Raw genomic sequence first — 19887 nt, forward strand, 5'->3', positions numbered from 1 at the left:
CGCCCCTTTGAAGCCCCGCCCCCTTTAGTCCCCGCCCCTTTCCCTCCCTCCCCCCGTGCTGCACTCTCCCCACCTCAAACCCCGCCCCCTTTAATCCCCGCCCCTTTGAAGCCCCGCCCCCCTGACGGCACTCTCCCCACCTCAACCCCGCCCCTTTGAAGCCCCGCCCCCTTTAGTCCCCGCCCCTTTCCCTCCCTCCCCCCGTGCTGCACTCTCCCCACCTCAAACCCCGCCCCCTTTAATCCCCGCCCCTTTGAAGCCCCGCCCCCCTGACGGCACTCTCCCCACCTCAACCCCGCCCCCTTTAATCCCCGCCCCTTTCTCTCCCTCCCCCCGTGCTGCACTCTCCCCACCTCAAACCCCGCCCCCTTTAATCCCCGCCCCTTTGAAGCCCCGCCCCCCTGACGGCACTCTCCCCACCTCAACCCCGCCCCTTTTAAGCCCCGCCCCCTTTAGTCCCCGCCCCTTTCTCTCCCTCCCCCTGTGCTGCACTCTCCCCACCTCAAACCCCACCCCCTTTAAGCCCCGCCCCTTTCTAGCCCCGCCCCCCAGGCGGCGCTCTCCCCACCTCAAACCCCGCCCCTTTGAAGCCCCGCCCCCTTTAAGCCCCGCCCCTTTAAGCCCCGCCCCCCAGGCGGCACGCTCCCCACCTCACCCCCGCCCCCCTTTAATCCCCGCCCCCTTTAAGCCCCGCCCCCCAGGCGGCGCTCTCCCCACCTCACCCCCGCCCCCTTTAAGCCCCGCCCCTTCCAGTCTCGGCCCCGCCCCCGCCATGGCCCCCCCCGGGGCGGCGCTGCTGCTGTGCGCCGGGCTCTGCCTCCCGCTCTCCTCGGGGCTCCCGGGGTCCCCGGGCTCCGTGGGCTCCGTGGGGTCCGCGGGGTCCGCGGGGTCCGCGGGGTCCGCAGGGTCCGGAGGGTCCGCGGGGTCCCCGGTGACCGCGGGGTCCGCAGGGTCCGTGGGGTCCGTGGGGTCCGTGGGGTCCGTGGGGCCGCCGGTGGTGCCGCTGTCGGCCGGGCTGCTGTTCTTCCCGGGGCTGTTCGTGCTCGCCCGCTGCGTCCTGCGCCGCCTGCGCTGCTCCGAGCCGCACGCTGAGGTCCTGGCGGCCAGGTGGGGACATTGCGGGGACAACGGGGACGCTGCGGGGACGGCGGGGACACGGGGAGAACGGGGACATGGGGACAACGGGGACACTGCGGGGAGAACGGGGACATGGGGAGAACGGGGACACTGCGGGGATAACGGGGACATGGGGAGAACGGGGACATTGCGGGGACAGCGGGGACATGGGGACACTGCGGGGATAACGGGGACATGGGGACATGGGGATGATCATGGGGACATGGGGATAACGGGGACATGGGGGACATGGGGATGATCCTGGGGACATGGGGACAACGGGGACACTGCGGGGATAACGGGGACATGGGGGACATGGGGACACTGCGGGGACATGGGGGACATGGGGGACATGAGGACATGGGGACACTGTGGGGATAACGGGGACATGGGGACAACGGGGACAGTGCGGGGATAACGGGGACATGGGGGACATGGGGACAACGGGGACAGTGCGGGGATAACAGGGACATGGGGACAACGGGGACATGGGGAGAACGGGGACATGGGGGACATGGGGATGATCATGGGGACATGGGGACACTGCGGAGACATGGGGGACATGGGGATGATCATGGGGACATGGGGATAACGGGGACACTGCGGGGACATGGGGGACATGGGGATGATCATGGGGACATGGGGATAACGGGGACACTGCGGGGACATGGGGGACATGGGGATGATCATGGGGACATGGGGACACTGCGGGGACATGGGGGACATGGGGATGATCCTGGGGACATGGAGACATGGGGACACTGCGGGGACATGGGGGACATGGGGATGATCATGGGGACATGGGGATAACGGGGACATGGGGACACTGCGGGGACATGGGGATGATCCTGGGGACATGGGGACATGGGGACAGTGCGGGGACATGGGGGACATGGGGACATGGGGGACATGGGGACAACGGGGACATGGGGAGAACAGGGACATGGGGACACTGCGGGGACATGGGGGCAATGGGGATGATCCTGGGGACATGGGGACATGGGGACACTGCGGGGACATGGGGGACATGGGGATGATCATGGGGGACATGGGGACAACGGGGACACTGCGGGGACATGGGGGACATGGGGATGATCATGGGGACATGGGGACAACGGGGACACTGCGGGGACATGGGGGACATGGGGATGATCCTGGGGACATGGGGATAACGGGGACACTGCGGGGACATGGGGGACATGGGGATGATCATGGGGACATGGGGACACTGCGGGGACATGGGGGACATGGGGATGATCATGGGGGACATGGGGACAACGGGGACACTGCGGGGACATGGGGGACATGGGGATGATCCTGGGGACATGGGGACAACGGGGACATGGGGGACATGGGGGACATGGGGATGATCATGGGGACATGGGGACATGGGGACATGGGGGACATGGGGGACATGGGGATGATCCTGGGGACATGGGGACATGGGGATGATCCTGGGGACATGGAGACATGGGGACACTGCGGGGACATGGGGACATGGGGATGATCATGAGGACATGGGGACAACGGGGACACTGCGGGGATAACGGGGACATGGGGAGGATCCTGGGGACATGGGGAGAACGGGGACATGGGGGACATGGGGGACATGGGGATGATCATGGGGACATGGGGACACTGCGGGGACATGGGGGACATGGGGATGATCCTGGGGACATGGGGACATGGGGACAATGGGGACATGGGGGACATGGGGATGATCATGGGGACATGGGGATAACGGGGACATGGGGACATGGGGATGATCATGGGGACATGGGGACATGGGGACAGTGCGGGGACATGGGGACATGGGGATGATCATGGGGACATGGGGATAACGGGGACATGGGGGACATGGGGGACATGGGGGACATGGGGATGATCATGGGGACATGGGGACATGGGGACACTGCGGGGACATGGGGACATGGGGATGATCCTGGGGACATGGGGACATGGGGACAATGGGGACATGGGGGACATGGGGATGATCATGGGGACATGGGGATAACGGGGACATGGGGACATGGGGATGATCATGGGGACATGGGGACATGGGGACAGTGCGGGGACATGGGGGACATGGGGACATGGGGGACATGGGGACAACGGGGACATGGGGAGAACAGGGACATGGGGACAACGGGGACATGGGGGACATGGGGAGGATCCTGGGGACATGGGGACATGGGGACACTGCGGGGACATGGGGGACATGGGGATGATCATGGGGACATGGGGACAACGGGGACACTGCGGGGACATGGGGGACATGGGGATGATCCTGGGGACATGGGGACAACGGGGACACTGCGGGGACATGGGGGACATGGGGATGATCCTGGGGACATGGGGATAACGGGGACATGGGGGACATGGGGATGATCATGGGGGACATGGGGACAACGGGGACACTGCGGGGACATGGGGGACATGGGGATGATCATGGGGACATGGGGATAACGGGGACACTGCGGGGACATGGGGGACATGGGGATGATCATGGGGACATGGGGACACTGCGGGGACATGGGGGACATGGGGATGATCCTGGGGACATGGAGACATGGGGACACTGCGGGGACATGGGGGACATGGGGATGATCATGGGGACATGGGGATAACGGGGACATGGGGACACTGCGGGGACATGGGGATGATCCTGGGGACATGGGGACATGGGGACAGTGCGGGGACATGGGGGACATGGGGACATGGGGGACATGGGGACAACGGGGACATGGGGAGAACAGGGACATGGGGACAACGGGGACATGGGGGCAATGGGGATGATCCTGGGGACATGGGGACATGGGGACACTGCGGGGACATGGGGGACATGGGGATGATCATGGGGACATGGGGATAACGGAGACACTGCGGGGACATGGGGGACATGGGGATGATCATGGGGACATGGGGACACTGCGGAGACATGGGGGACATGGGGATGATCCTGGGGACATGGGGATAACGGGGACACTGCGGGGACAGCGGGGAGATGGGGATGATCCTGGGGACATGGGGACAACGGGGACATGGGGGACATGGGGATGATCATGGGGACATGGGGACAGCAGGGACACTGCGGGGACATGGGGGACATGGGGACAACGGGGACACTGCGGGGACAACGGGGACATGGGGACAACGGGGACACTGCGGGGAGAACGGGGACATGGGGAGAACGGGGACACTGCGGGGACATGGGGGACATGGAGATGATCCTGGGGACATGGGGATAACGGGGACATGGGGGACATGGGGATGATCCTGGGGACATGGGGACAGTGCGGGGACATGGGGGACATGGGGACAACGGGGACATGGGGAGAACAGGGACATGGGGACAACGGGGACATGGGGGCAATGGGGATGATCCTGGGGACATGGGGACATGGGGACACTGCGGGGACATGGGGGACATGGGGATGATCATGGGGACATGGGGATAACGGGGACACTGCGGGGACATGGGGGACATGGGGATGATCATGGGGACATGGGGACACTGCGGGGACATGGGGGACATGGGGATGATCATGGGGACATGGGGATAACGGGGACATGGGGACATGGGGATGATCATGGGGACATGGAGACATGGGGACACTGCGGGGACATGGGGACATGGGGATGATCCTGGGGACATGGGGACAATGGGGACATGGGGGACATGGGGATGATCATGGGGACATGGGGATAACGGGGACATGGGGACATGGGGATGATCCTGGGGACATGGGGACATGGGGACAGTGCGGGGACATGGGGGACATGAGGATGATCATGGGGACATGGGGACATGGGGACAGTGCGGGGACATGGGGGACATGGGGATGATCCTGGGGACATGGGGACAATGGGGACATGGGGACTGCGGGGACGCGGTGGGGATACAGTGGGGATAACGAGGACATGGGGACAGCGATGTGATGGGGACATAGGGACAGGGATGGGGACAGGAACATGGGGACAGGGACATGGGGACAGGGACATGACGTGGGGATATGGGGACAGGGACATGGGGACAAGGAGGGGACACGGACATAGGGACAGGGACATGGGGAGAGGGATGGGGATGGGGACAGGGACATGGGGACACGGGGACAGCAAGGCAATGGGGACATGGGGACAGGGATGGGGACAGGGAAATGGGGACATGGGGACAGGGACATGACGTGGGGATATGGGGACAGGGACATGGGGACCCAGGGACAGCGAGGGGACAGGGATGGGGACACTGTGGGGACAGGGACATGGGGACAGGGACATGACATTGGGGATATGGGGACAGGGACGTGGGGACACAGGGACAGCGAGGGGATGGGGACAGGGACATGGGGACATGGGGACAAGGAGGGGACAGGGTCATAGGGACAGGGACGTGGGGAGAGGGACATGACATGGGGATATGGGGACAGGGACATGGGGACAGGGACATGGGGACAGATACATGAGGACAGGGATGGGGACAGGGACATGGGGACAGGGACATGGGGACAGGGACATGACATGGGGACATGGGGACAGGGACATAGGGACAGGGACATGGGGACAGATACATGAGGACAGGGATGGGGACAGGGACATGGGGACAGGGACATGGGGACAGGGACATGACATGGGGACATGGGGACAGGGACATAGGGACAGGGACATGGGGACAGGGACATGGGGACAGGGATGGGGACAGGGACATGGGGACAAGGACGTGGGGACAAGGACATGGGGAGAGGGACATGGGGACATGGGAACAGGGACATGGGGACAGGGATATGGGGACAATGATGGGGATGGGGACAAGGGACATGGGGACAATGCTGGGGATGGGACAGGGACACTGTGGGGACACCAGCGATGAGCCTGGGGACAAGATCAGGGGCAGTGTCCCCATGTCCCCTGTCCCCATGTCCCCATGTCCCCATATCCCCAAGTCCCCATGTCCCCCTGTCCCCTTGTCCCCCTGTCCCCATGTCCCCATGTCCCATATCCCCCTGTCTCCATATCCCCATGTCCTCCAATGTCCCCATGTCCCCAATGTCCCCACATGTGTCCCCATGTCCCCAATGTCCTCATGTCCCTCAATGTCCCCACGTGTGTCCCCATGTCCCCAATGTCCCCACATCCCCATGTGTGTCCCCATGTCCCCCTGTCCCCATGTCCCCCAATGTCCCCATATCCCCATGTCCCCCATCTCCCCACGTGTGTCCCCATGTCCCCAATGTCCCCCTGTCCCCATATCCCCATGTCCCCAATGTCCCCACATCCCCATGTCCCCCATGTCCCCATGTGTGTCCCCATGTGTGTCCCCATGTCCTCAATGTCCCCCTGTCCCCATGTCCCCAATATCCCCATATCCTCCAATGTCCCCATGTCCCCAATGTCCCCATCTCCCCATGTGTCCCCATGTCCCCCATGTCCCCCAATGTCCCCCAATGTCCCCATCTCCCCACATGTGTCCCCATGTCCCCAATGTTCCCATATCCCCATGTCCCCATATCCCCCCATGTCCCCACATCCCCACACGTGTCCCCATGTCCCCCAATGTCCCCATATCCCCATATCCCCATGTCCCCCAATGTCCCCATATCCCCATATCCCCATGTCCCCCAATGTCCCCACATCCCCACATGTGTCCCCATGTCCCCAATGTCCCCATGTCCCCAATGTCCCCATGTCCCAATGTCCCCAATGTCCCCATGTCCCCACGTGTGTCCCCGTGTCCCCCAATGTCCCCATCTCCCCACATGTGTCCCGCTGTCCCCATGTCCCCCAATGTCCCCACATCCCCACGTGTGTCCCCATGTCCCCAATGTCCCCATATCCCCATGTCCCCATGTCCCCCAATGTCCCCACATGTGTCCCCATTTCCCCCAATGTCCCCATGTCCCCATGTCCCCATGTCCCCCTGTCCCCATGTCCCCATGTCCCCAATATCCCCATATCCCCCAATGTCCCCATGTCCCCAATGTCCCCACATCCCCACATGTGTCCCCATGTCCCCCGTGTCCCATATCCCCCTGTCCCCATATCCCCATATCCCAATGTCCCCATGTCCCCCAATGTCCCCATATCCCCATATCTCCATGTCCCCATTTCCCCCAATGTCCCCATCTCCCCACATGTGTCCCCATGTCCCCCATGTCCCCAATGTCCCCACGTGTCCCCAATGTCCTCATGTCCCTCAATGTCCCCACATGTGTCCCCATGTCCCCAATGTCCCCATGTCCCCCAATGTCCCAACGTCCCCACATGTGTCCCCATGTCCCCCAATGTCCCCATCTCCCTACGTGTGTCCCCATATCCCCCAATGTCCCCATATCCCCATGTCCCCATTTCCCCCAATGTCCCCATGTCCCCATATCCCCCAATGTCCCCATGTCCCCATGTCCCCTAATGTCCCCATGTCCCCAATGTCCCCATCTCCCCATGTGTCCCCATGTCCCCCAATGTCCCCATATCCCCATGTCCCCCTGTCCCCCAATGTCCCCATGTCCCCACGTGTGTCCCCGTGTCCCCATGTCCCCCAATGTCCCCATGTCCCCAAAGTCCCCCAATGTCCCCACATGTGTCCCCATGTCCCCAATGTCCCCATATCCCCATGTCCCCCTGTCCCCCAATGTCCCCATCTCCCCACATGTGTCCCCATGTCCCGCAATGTCCCCATGTCCCCACACTTATCTCCATATCCCCATGTCCCCACATGTGTCCCCATGTCCCCCAATGTCCCCACGTCCACACACCTGTCCCCATTTCCCCCAATGTCCCCATGTCCTCATGTCCCCCAATGTCCCCCAATGTCCGATATGTCCCCATGTCCCCCAACATCCCCACATGTGTCCCCATGTCCCCCATGTCCCCATCTCCCCATGTGTGTCCCCGTGTCCCTATGTCCCCCAATGTCCCCATATCCCCATGTCCCCACGTGTGTCCCCGTGTCCCCCAATGTCCCCACATGTGTCCCCATGTCCCCAATGTCCCCATGTCCCCCTGTCCCCATATCCCCATGTCCCCTTGTCCCCATATCCCCATGTCCCGCAATGTCCCCATGTCCGCCTGTCCCCACATGTGTCCTCCTGTCCCCACATGTGTCCCCATGTCCCCCAATGTCCCCATATCTCCATATCCCCATGTCCCCTTGTCCCCACATCCCCACATGTGTCCCCATATCCCCCAATGTCCCCATGTCCCCATATCCCCATGTCCCCATTTCCCCCAATGTCCCCATATCCCCCAATGTCCCCATGTCCCCATGTCCCCCAATGTCCCCATGTCCCTATATCCCCCAATGTCCCCATGTCCCCCAATGTCCCCATGTCCCCAATGTCCCCATGTCCCCCCCGTGTCCCCAGGCTGGTGTCGTCGGTGCAGGCCGTCATGGCGTCCACGGCCGGGTTCATCATCTCGTCCTCGTGTCACCACGTCATCGACGACCAGTGAGTGTCCTGCGCCCAATGGTGACACTGGGGACACTGGGGAACACGCTTCAGCACCGGACAGCGCCCGGACGCCTGGGTCCCTGCCCTCCGGACGCCTGGGTCCCTTGATGGGGGAGCAACCCAGACACCTGGGTCCCTGTCCCCCCCGGACGCCTGGGTCCCTTGGTTGGGGCGGGGGGGGTGACCCGGACGCCTGGGTCCCTTGGTGGGGGAGTGACCCGGACGCCTGGGTCCCTGTCTCCCCCCCGGACGCCTGGGTCCCTGTCTCCCTCCTGGATGCCTGGGTCCCTGCCCCCCCGGACGCCTGGGTCCCTGTCTCCCCCGGACGCCTGGGTCCCTTGATGGGGGAGTGACCCGGACGCCTGGGTCCTTGTCTCCCCCCCGGACGCCTGGGTCCCTTGGTGGGGGAGCGATCTGGACACCTGGGTCCCTGTGCCCCCCGGACACCTGGGTCCCTGCCCCCCCGGACGCCTGGGTCCCTGTCTCCCCCGGACGCCTGGGTCCCTTGATGGGGGAGTGACCCGGACGCCTGGGTCCTTGTCTCCCCCCCGGACGCCTGGGTCCCTTGGTGGGGGAGCGATCTGGACACCTGGGTCCCTGTGCCGCCCGGACACCTGGGTCCCTGCCCCCCCGGACGCCTGGGTCCCTGTCCGCCCCAGACGCCTGGGTCCCTTGATGGGGGAGTGACCCGGACACCTGGGTCCCTGTCTCCCCCGGACGCCTGGGTCCCTTGGTGGGGGAGCGACCCGGACGCCTGGGTCCCTGTCTCTCCCCCGGACGCCTGGGTCCCTTGGTGGGGGAGCGATCCGTACACCTGGGTCCCTGTGCCCCCCGGACACCTGGGTCCCTGCCCCCCCGGACGCCTGGGTCCCTGTGCCCCCCGGATGCCTGGGTCCCTTGCAGGGGGTCCATTGGTGGGTAGGGCGGACCCGGACGCCTGGGTCCCTTGCAGGGGTGACCCGGACGCCTGGGTCCCTTGGTGGGGGGGCGACCCAGACACTTGGGTCCCTTGATGGGGGGGGGGGACTCGGACACCTGGGTCCCTTGATGGGGGGGGTGACCCAGACGCCTGGGTCCCTTGATGGGGGGGGCAACCCGGACGCCTGGGTCCCTTTGGAGGGGAAGGTGACCCGGACGCCTGGGTCCCTTGCGGGGGGGGGGAGGGGATTAAGCAGCAGCTGCTGCGTGGGGGCTCAGCCCAGATTAACCCGGACGCCTGGGTCCCCTGCGGGGGGAGGGGCGGCTCGGGCGCCTGGGTCACTTAATCCGGACGCCTGGGTGCCCTGGTGGGGGAGGGGGACACTGGATGCCTGGGTCCCCCAAATTGGGTCCACTAAGGTCCCCCCGAACGCCTGGGTCCCCTGGTCAGACTCCTCGGACGCCTGGGTCCCTTTCGCCCCCGGACGCCTGGGTCCCTCCCGGATGCCTGGGTCCCTTTCCCCCCCCAGACTTCTGTGTCTCCCCCGAACTCCTGGGTCCCCCCCGAACTCCTGGGTCCCTCCCGAACTCCTGGGTCCCTCCTAGACCTCTATGACCAGAACATCTCCATGTTCTCCTGGTCACTTGGGTCCCTCCAACCTCAATCTCTTATGAATCCTCCCGAACTCCTGGGTCCCCCCCGAACTCCTGGGTCCCCCCGAACTCCTGGGTCCCCCTGGACTCCTGGGTCCCTCCTGAACGCCTGGGTCCCTTTCTACCCCAGACTCCTGTGTCCCCCCTGGACTCCTGTGTCCCCCCGGACTCCTGGGTCCCTCCTGAACTCCTGTGTCCCCCCGGACTCCTGGGTCCCTCCTGAACTCCTGGGTCCCCCCCGGACTCCTGGGTCCCTCCCAAAATCCTGTGTCTCTCCCAAACTCCTGTGTCCCCCTCGAACTCCTGGGTCCCCCCCGAACTCCTGTATCCCCCCGAACTCCTGGGTCCCCCCGGACGCCTGGGTCCCTCCCTGACGCCCGTGTCCGCGCAGGCACTGGCTGGCGCGCTGGTACCCGCCGTTCGCGGTGCCGTCCCCCCCGAACTCCTGGGTCCCCCCGAACTCCTGGGTCCCCCTGGACTCCTGTGTTCCCCCTGGACTCCTGGGTCCCTCCCGAACTCCTGGGTCCCTCCCGAACTCCTGGGTCCCTCCTGAACTCCTGGGTCCCTCCCGAACTCCTGGGTCCCTCCTGAACTCCTGGGTCCCTCCCGAACTCCTGGGTCCCCCCCAAACTCCTGGGTCCCCCCGAACTCCTGGGTCCCTCCCGAACTCCTGGGTCCCTCCTGAACTCCTGGGTCCTCCCCGAACTCCTGTGTCCCCCTGAACTCCTGGGTCCCCCCAAACTCCTGGGTCCCTTCCCGAACTCCTGGGTCCCTCCCGAACTCCTGGGTCCCTCCCAGCCCTTGACGATCACAACATCTCCATCATCTCCATGTTCTCCTGGTCACTTGGGTCCCTCCAACCCCAATCTCTTATGAATCCTCCCGAACTCCTGGGTCCCCCCCCGAACTCCTGGGTCCCCCCCGAACTCCTGGGTCCCCCCCAACTCCTGTATCCCCCTGGACTCCTGGGTCCCCCCAGACTCTTGTATCCCCCCTGAACTCCTGGGTCCCCCCCGAACTCCTGGGTCCCCCTGAACTCCTGTATCCCCCCGAACTCCTGGGTCCCTCCCGAACTCCTGGGTCCCTCCTGAACTCCTGGGTCCCCTATGTGGGTCCCTCCTGGACTCCTGTATCCCCCCGAACTCCTGGGTCCCTCCCGAACTCCTGGGTCCCTCCCGAACTCCTGGGTCCCTCCTAACCCTTGACGATCACAACATCTCCATCATCTCCATGTTCTCCTGGTCACTTGGGTCCCTCCAACCCCAATCTCTTATGAATCCTCCCGAACTCCTGGGTCCCCCCCGAACTCCTGGGTCCCCTCCAACTCCTGTATCCCCCTGGACTCCTGGGTCCCCCCAGACTCTTGTATCCCCCCTGAACTCCTGGGTCCCCCTCGAACTCCTGGGTCCCCCTGAACTCCTGTATCCCCCCGAACTCCTGGGTCCCTCCCGAACTCCTGGGTCCCTCCTGAACTCCTGGGTCCCCTATGTGGGTCCCTCCTGGACTCCTGTATCCCCCCGAACTCCTGGGTCCCTCCCGAACTCCTGGGTCCCCCCGAACTCCTGGGTCCCTCCTAACCCTTGATAATCACAACATCTCCATGTTCTCCTGGTCACTTGGGTCCCTCCAACCCCAATCTCTTATGAATCCTCCCGAACTCCTGGGTCCCCCCGAACTCCTGGGTCCCTTCCCGAACTCCTGGGTCCCTCCCGAACTCCTGGGTCCCTCCTAACCCTTGACGATCACAACATCTCCATCATCTCCATGTTCTCCTGGTCACTTGGGTCCCTCCAACCCCAATCTCTTATGAATCCTCCCGAACTCCTGGGTCCCCCCCCGAACTCCTGGGTCCCCCCCGAACTCCTGGGTCCCCCCCAACTCCTGTATCCCCCTGGACTCCTGGGTCCCCCCAGACTCTTGTATCCCCCCTGAACTCCTGGGTCCCCCCCGAACTCCTGGGTCCCCCTGAACTCCTGTATCCCCCCGAACTCCTGGGTCCCTCCCGAACTCCTGGGTCCCTCCTGAACTCCTGGGTCCCCTATGTGGGTCCCTCCTGTACTCCTGGGTCCCCCCGAACTCCTGGGTCCCTCCCGAACTCCTGGGTCCCCCCGAACTCCTGGGTCCCTCCTAACCCTTGATAATCACAACATCTCCATGTTCTCCTGGTCACTTGGGTCCCTCCAACCCCAATCTCTTATGAATCCTCCCGAACTCCTGGGTCCCCCCCGAACTCCTGGGTCCCCCCCGAACTCCTGGGTCCCCTCCCGGACGCCTGGGTCCCTCCCTGACGCCCATGTCGGCGCAGGCACTGGCTGGCGCGCTGGTACCCGCCGTTCGCGGTGCCGTACTTCGTGTACGACGTGTACGCCATGTTCCTGTGCCACCGGCACCGCGCGCGCGTCAAGGGCCACGAGGCCGCGCCGGCCCCGCCGCGCCGCGCCGCCGCCGCCTTCCTGCGCCAGCACCCGCTGCTGCTGCTGCACCACGCCGCCATGGTGCTCGTCTGCTTCCCCGTGGCCACCGTGAGTCGGGGACATCGGGGACATTGGGGACGATGGGGGCAATGGGGATGTTGGGGACATTGGGGGCAATGGGGACATTGGGGGCAATGGAGACATTGGGGGCAATAGGGGCAATGGGGACATTGGGGGCAATGGGGACATTGGGGGCAATGGGGATGTTGGGGTCATTGGGGACGTTGGGGATGTTGGGGACATTGGGGGCAATGGGGACATTGGGGATGTTGGGGATGTTGGGGACGTTGGGGATGTTGGGGACATTGGGGGCAATGGGGACATTGGGGTCATTGGGGACGTTGGGGATGTTGGGGATGTTGGGGATGTTGGGGACATTGGGGACATTGGGGACATTGGGGATGTTGGGGATGTTGGGGACATTGGGGGCAATGGGGATGTTGGGGATGTTTGGGATGTTGGGGATGTTGGGGACATTGGGGGCAATGGGGACATTGGGGGCAATGGGGACATTGGGGATGTTGGGGATGTTGGGGGCAATGGGGACATTGGGGACGTTGGGGACATTGGGGATGTTGGGGACATTGGGGACATTGGGGATGTTGGGGATGTTGGGGACATTGGGGGCAATGGGGACATTGGGGACATTGAGGATGTTGGGGATGTTGGGGACATTGGGGGCAATGGGGACATTGGGGATGTTGGGGACATTGAGGTCATTGGGGACGTTGGGGACATTGGGGGCAATGGGGACATTGGGGACATTGGGGATGTTGGGGTCATTGGGGATGTTGGGGACATTGGGGATGTTGGGGATGTTGGGGACATTGGGGGCAATGGGGATGTTGGGGATGTTTGGGATGTTGGGGATGTTGGGGACATTGGGGGCAATGGGGGCAATGGGGATGTTGGGGACAATGGGGGCAATGGGGACATTGGGGATGTTGGGGACATTGGGGACATTGGGGATGTTGGGGATGTTGGGGACATTGGGGACATTGGGGATGTTGGGGACGTTGGGGATGTTGGGGATGTTGGGGACGTTGGGGATGTTGGGGACGTTGGGGATGTTGGGGACATTGGGGATGTTGGGGACGTTGGGGACGTTGGGGACGTTGGGGACGTTGGGGATGTTGGGGACGTTGGGGACATTGGGGATGTTGGGGACGTTGGGGATGTTGGGGATGTTGGGGACATTGGGGGCAATGGGGACATTGGGGTCATTGGGGACGTTGGGGATGTTGGGGATGTTGGGGATGTTGGGGATGTTGGGGACATTGGGGACATTGGGGATGGTGGGGATGTTGGGGACGTTGGGGATGTTGGGGACATTGGGGACATTGGGGATGTTGGGGACGTTGGGGATATTGGGGACGTTGGGGATGTTTGGGACATTGGGGATATTGGGGATGTTGGGGATGTTGGGGGCAATGGGGACATTGGGGATGTTGGGGACATTGGGGATGTTGGGGACATTGGGGACATTGGGGATGTTGAGGTCATTGGGGACGTTGGGGATGTTGGGGATGTTGGGGACATTGGGGACATTGAGGATGTTGGGGATGTTGGGGACATTGGGGACATTGGGGACATTGGGGGCAATGGGGGCAATGGGGATGTTGGGGACATTGGGGGCAATGGGGACATTGGGGACATTGGGGACATTGGGGGCAATGGGGATGTTGGGGAGATTGGTGATGTTGGGGACATTGGGGATGTTGGGGATGTTGGGGACATTGAGGACATTGGGGGCAATGGGGGCAATGGGGATGTTGGGGACAATGGGGGCAATGGGGACATTGGGGATGTTGGGGACATTGGGGACGTTGGGGATGTTGGGGACATTGGGGACGTTGGGGATGTTGGGGATGTTGGGGATATTGGGGATGTTGGGGACATTGGGGTCATTGGGGACGTTGGGGACGTTGGGGACATTGGGGGCAATGGGGGCAATGGGGATGTTGGGGACAATGGGGGCAATGGGGACATTGGGGATGTTGGGGTCATTGGGGACGTTGGGGATGTTGGGGACATTGGGGACATTGGGGGCAATGGGGACGTTGGGGATGTTGGGGACATTGGGGTCATTGGGGACGTTGGGGATGTTGGGGACATTGGGGGCAATGGGGACATTGGGGTCATTGGGGACGTTGGGGATGTTGGGGATGTTGGGGATATTGGGGATGTTGGGGACATTGGGGACATTGGGGATGGTGGGGATGTTGGGGACATTGGGGATGGTGGGGATGTTGGGGACATTGGGGACATCATGGGGATGTTGGGGATGTTGGGGACATTGGGGACATCATGGGGATGTGGGGTGGACGTGCTCATGGAACCACCATGAGCCACCATGAGGACTATGGGTGGCCATGGGGCTCATCATGGGGGCCCATGGGGACAAGGACACCTTGGGGACACATGGGGACATCATGGGGATACATGGGGACATCATGGGGACGTTGGGGACATCATGGGGATACATGGGGATGTGGGATGGACGTGCTCATGGAGCCACCATGAGCAACCATGAGGACTATGGGTGGCCATGGGGCTTGCAATGGGTGCCCATGGGGACAAGGACACCTTGGGGACACCTTGGGGACACCATGGGGACAAGGGGAACCATTGGGGACAAGGACAAGGGATGGACGTGCTCATGGAGCCACCATGAGCCACCATGAGGACTCTGGGTGGCCATGGGGCTCATCTGTGTCCCCATTGCCACCATGAATGAGGGGACATCATGGGGATACATGGGGACATCATGAGGATACATGGGGATACATGGGGACATCATGGGGACGTTGGGGACATCATGGGGATACATGGGGACATGGGGTGGACGTGCTCATGGAGCCACCATGAGGACTATGGGTGGCCATGGGGCTCGTCTGTGTCCCCATGGGGACAAGGACACCTTGGGGACATCATGGGGACATCATGGGGACATCATGGGGACAAGGGGAAGGGTTGGGGACAAGGACATGGGGTTGGGGACAAGGACATGGGGTGGACGTGCCCATGGGGCTCATCATGGGTGCCCATGGGGACAAGGACCCTTGGGGACACTTGGGGACACTTGGGGACAAGGCCATGGGTCTGGGGACACCGGGGAGGTGGGGAAGCGCTGTGCCCCTCATGTCACCTCATGTGCCCTCTTGTCCCCCCATACCCGCCTCTCTCCATGGCCACTGGCCCCATGTCCCATGTCCCCATTGTCCCCATATCCCCCTGTCCCCTGTCCCCACATCCCCATGTCCCCATTGTCTCCATATCCCCATGTCCCCCTGTCTCCCCTCATGTCCCCCTGTCCCTATGTCCCTGTTCCCATTGTCCCCATGTCCCCATGTCCCCCTTTCCCCCTATCCCCCTGTCCCCATATCCCTATTGTCCCCATATCCCCATGTCCCCATATCCCCCTGTCCCCCTGTCCCCATGTCCCCCTTTATCCCCTTGTCCCCTCGTGTCCCATTGTCCCCATTGTCCCCATGTCCCCCTGTGTCCCCTCATGTCCCATTGTCCCTTCATGTCCCATTGTCCCCATATCCCCATATCCCCATGTCCCCATATCCCCCTGTCCCCATATCCCCATGTCCCCATATCCCCCTGTGTCCCCTCATGTCCCATTGTCCCCCTGTCCCCATATCCTATGTCCCCATATCCCCATGTCCCCCTGTCCCCCTGTCCCCATATCCCCATGTCCCCATGTCCCCATTGCCCCCATATCCCCATATCCCCATTGTCCCCATGTCCCCATGTCTCATTGTCCTCATGTCCCCCCATGTCCCCTCGTGTCCCATTATCCCCATGTCCCCATGTCCCCCATTGTCCCCATTGTCCCCATGTCCCCCTGTCCCCATATCCCCCTGTCCACATATCCCATGTCCCCATGTACCCCCGTGTCCCTTCATGTCCCATTGTCCCCATATCCCCATATCCCATGTCCCATTGTCCCCATGTCCCCCTGTCCCCATATCCCCCTATCTCCCCCCATGTCCCCATGTCCCCCCATATCCCCATTGTCCCCATTGTCCCCATTGTCCCCAATGTCCCCCCATTGTCCCCTGTCCCGTGTCGCAGCTGTGGCGCCAGGACAAGGGTGATTTCTTCCTGGGGTGCCTCCTGCTGGCCGAGCTCAGCACCCCCTTCCTGTGCCTGGGCAAGGTGCTCATCCTGGTGAGAGACAATGGCCCCATGGCCCCCCAATGTCCCCCCATTGGCCCCCCAATGGCCCCCAATGGCTCCCAATATCCCCCAATGTCCCCCATTGCCCCCAATGGTCCCATGGCCCCAATGGCCCCCAATGGCCCCCATTGCCCCCAATGGCCCCCAATGGCCCCATGGCCCCCAATGGCCCCCAATGGCCCCCAATGGCCCCAATGTTCCCAATGGCCCAAATGGCCCCATTGTCCCCAATGTCCCCATTGCCCCCAATGGCCCCCAATGTCCCCCATTGCCCCCAATAGCCCCCCATTGTCCCCAATGGCCCCCCAATGTCCCCAATGGCCCCCAATAGCCCCCAATGTCCCCCATTGCCCCCAATGGCACCCATTGCCCCCAATGGCCCCAATGGTCCCATGGCCCCAATGGTCCCAATGGCCCCCATTGCCCCCCAATGGCCCCATGGCCCCAAATGGCCCCCAGTGGCCCCCAATGGCCCCAATGTCCCAATGGCCCCAATGTCCCCCATTGCCCCCAATGGCCCAAATGGCCCCATTGTCCCAATGTCCCCAATGACCCCCAATGGCCCCCAATGGCCCCAATGGCCCCCAATGGCCCCCCAATGTCCCCCAATGGCCCAAATGGCCCCATTGTCCCCAATGTCCCCATTGCCCCCAATGGCCCCCAATGTCCCCCATTGCCCCCAATGGCCCCCCATTGTCCCCAATGGCCCCCCAATGTCCCCAATGGCCCCCAATAGCCCCCAATGTCCCCCATTGCCCCCAATGGCACCCATTGCCCCCAATGGCCCCAATGGTCCCATGGCCCCAATGGTCCCAATGGCCCCCATTGCCCCCCAATGGCCCCATGGCCCCAAATGGCCCCCAATGGCCCCCAATGGCCCCAATGTCCCAATGGCCCCAATGTCCCCCATTGCCCCCAATGGCCCAAATGGCCCCATTGTCCCAATGTCCCCAATGACCCCCAATGGCCCCCAATGGCCCCAATGGCCCCCAATGGCCCCCCAATGTCCCCCAATGGCCCCCAATGGCCCCAATGTCCCCCAATAGCCCCCCATTGTCCCCAATGGCCCCCCAATGTCCCCAATGGCCCCCAATAGCCCCCAATGTCCCCCATTGCCCCCAATGGCCCCAATGGTCCCATGGCCCCAATGGCCCAAATGGCCCCATTGTCCCAATGTCCCCAATGACACCCAATGGCCCCCAATGGCCCCCATTGCCCCCAATGTCCCCATGGCCCCAAATGGCCCCCAATGTCCCCCAATGGCCCCCAATGGCCCCCCAATGTCCCCCATTGCCCCCAATGGCCCAAATGGCCCCATTGTCCCAATGTCCTCAATGACCCCCAATGGCCCCCAATGGCCCCCAATGGCCCCCCAATGGTCCCCAATGGCCCCCCAATGGCCCCCAATGGCCCCAATGGCCCCCAATATCCCCCAATGTCCCCCATTGCCCCCAATGGCCCCATTGTCTTCAATGGCACCCATTGCCCCCCCATTGCCCCCAATGGCCCCCATGGTCCGCTGCTGGGGACCTTCCCGCACTCCTGGATCCCTGGGGCACTCCCGGGTCCCTCCCGAACTCCTGGGTCCATTGGGGCACTCCTGGGTCCCTCCCGAACTCCTGGGTCCCTCCCGCACTCCTGGGTCCCTCCCGCACTCCTGGGTCCCTTGGGGCACTCCTGGGTCCTTCCTGAACACCTGCATGCCCTATTTGGATCCCTCCCGGACACCTGGGTCCCCTATTTAGGTCCCTCCTGAACTCCTGGGTCCCTCCCGCACTCCTGGGTCCCCCGGGGCACTCCTGGGTCCCCATGTCCCGCACTCCTGTTTCCCCTGGGGCACTCCGGGGTCCCTCCCGCACTCCTGGGTCCCCATATCCCTGGGTTCCTTTTGCACTCCCGTGTCCCCTGGGGCACTCCTGGGTCCCCTTGGGGCACTCCTGGGTCCCCATGTCCCGCTCTCCCGTGTCCCCGGGTCCCTCCTGTGTCCATTGGGGCACTCCTGGGTCCCCCCTGGGGCACTCCTGGGTCCCATCTCCCATGACCCCTCTGTTCCCAGCTGGGGCTGCAGCGCACGTGGCTGCACCGCGCGAACGCGCTGGCGCTGCTGGGGACCTTCCCGAACTCCTGGGTCCCCGGGGCACTCCTGGGTCCATTGGGGCACTCCTGGGTCCCCGGGGCACTCCTGGGTCCATTGGGGCACTCCTGGGTCCCTCCTGCACTCCTGGGTCCCTCCCGCACTCCTGGGTCCATTGGGGCACTCCTGGGTCCCTCCTGCACTCCTGGGTCCCCATATCCCTGGGTCCCTTTTGCACTCTTGTGTCCATTGGGGCACTCCTGGGTCCCTTGGGGCACTCCTTATATGAGTCCCCTATTTGGGTCCCTCCCGCACTCCTGGGTCCCTCCATGAACTCCTATTTGAGTCCTTTGGGGCACTCCTGGGTCCCTTATATGGGTCCCCTATTTGAGTCCCTTGGGGCACTCCTGGGTCCCTCCTGAACGCCTGGGTCCCTCCATGAACTCCTATTTGAGTCCCTTGGGGCACTCCTGGGTCCTTCCCGCACTCCTGGGTCCCCATGTCCCCGGGTCCCTCCTGTGTCCCCTGGGGCACTCCTGGGTCCATTGGGGCACTCCTGGGTCCCTCCTGCACTCCTGTGCCCATTGGGGCACTCCTGGGTCCCCATGTCTCTATATTTCTGGGTCCCCATGTCCCACACTCCTGTGTCTCCTGGGTCCCTCCTGTGTCCATTGGGGCACTCCTGGGTCCCCCCCGGGGCACTCCTGGGTCCCATCTCCCATGATCCCCTCTGTTGGCAGCTGGGTCTGCAGCGCACGTGGCTGCACCGCGCGAACGCGCTGGCGCTGCTGGGGACGTTCCTGGGCTGCCGCGTGCTGCTCTTCCCCTTCCTGTACTGGGCCTACGGGCGCGCGCGCGGGCTCCCGCTGCTGCGCGTGCCCCTGGCGCTGCCCGCGCGCGTCAACGCCGCCGCCGCCGCGCTGCTCGCGCCGCAGCTCTATTGGTTCGCGCTGCTCTGCCGGGGGGCGTGGAGGATGCTACGCCCCGCCCACTGCGGCGCGCCGCCCGCCGGGGAGAG

At 63.6% G+C, this 19887-nt stretch overlaps 1 protein-coding gene across 1 annotated transcript in view; it reads left to right on the plus strand.

The window, feature by feature from the left end:
* Positions 1-1015: 1015 nt before the first annotated feature.
* TLCD3B (TLC domain containing 3B) overlaps positions 1016-19887 on the plus strand; it is a gene marked incomplete at its 3' end in the record, with an annotated part of 20069 nt that continues 1197 nt past the window's right edge. The window contains exons 1-5 of the mRNA XM_080361482.1: positions 1016-1107; positions 8475-8558; positions 12439-12655; positions 16691-16786; positions 19610-19845. Of these exons, the coding sequence (XP_080217608.1) occupies positions 8500-8558; positions 12439-12655; positions 16691-16786; positions 19610-19845 (608 nt within the window). The 5' untranslated portion in view covers positions 1016-1107; positions 8475-8499. The remainder of the gene's footprint in view (positions 1108-8474; positions 8559-12438; positions 12656-16690; positions 16787-19609; positions 19846-19887) is intronic.

Source organism: Nesoenas mayeri (genome assembly GCF_963082525.1).
Source record: "Nesoenas mayeri genome assembly, chromosome: 32".
Taxonomy (NCBI): Eukaryota; Metazoa; Chordata; class Aves; order Columbiformes; family Columbidae; genus Nesoenas; species Nesoenas mayeri.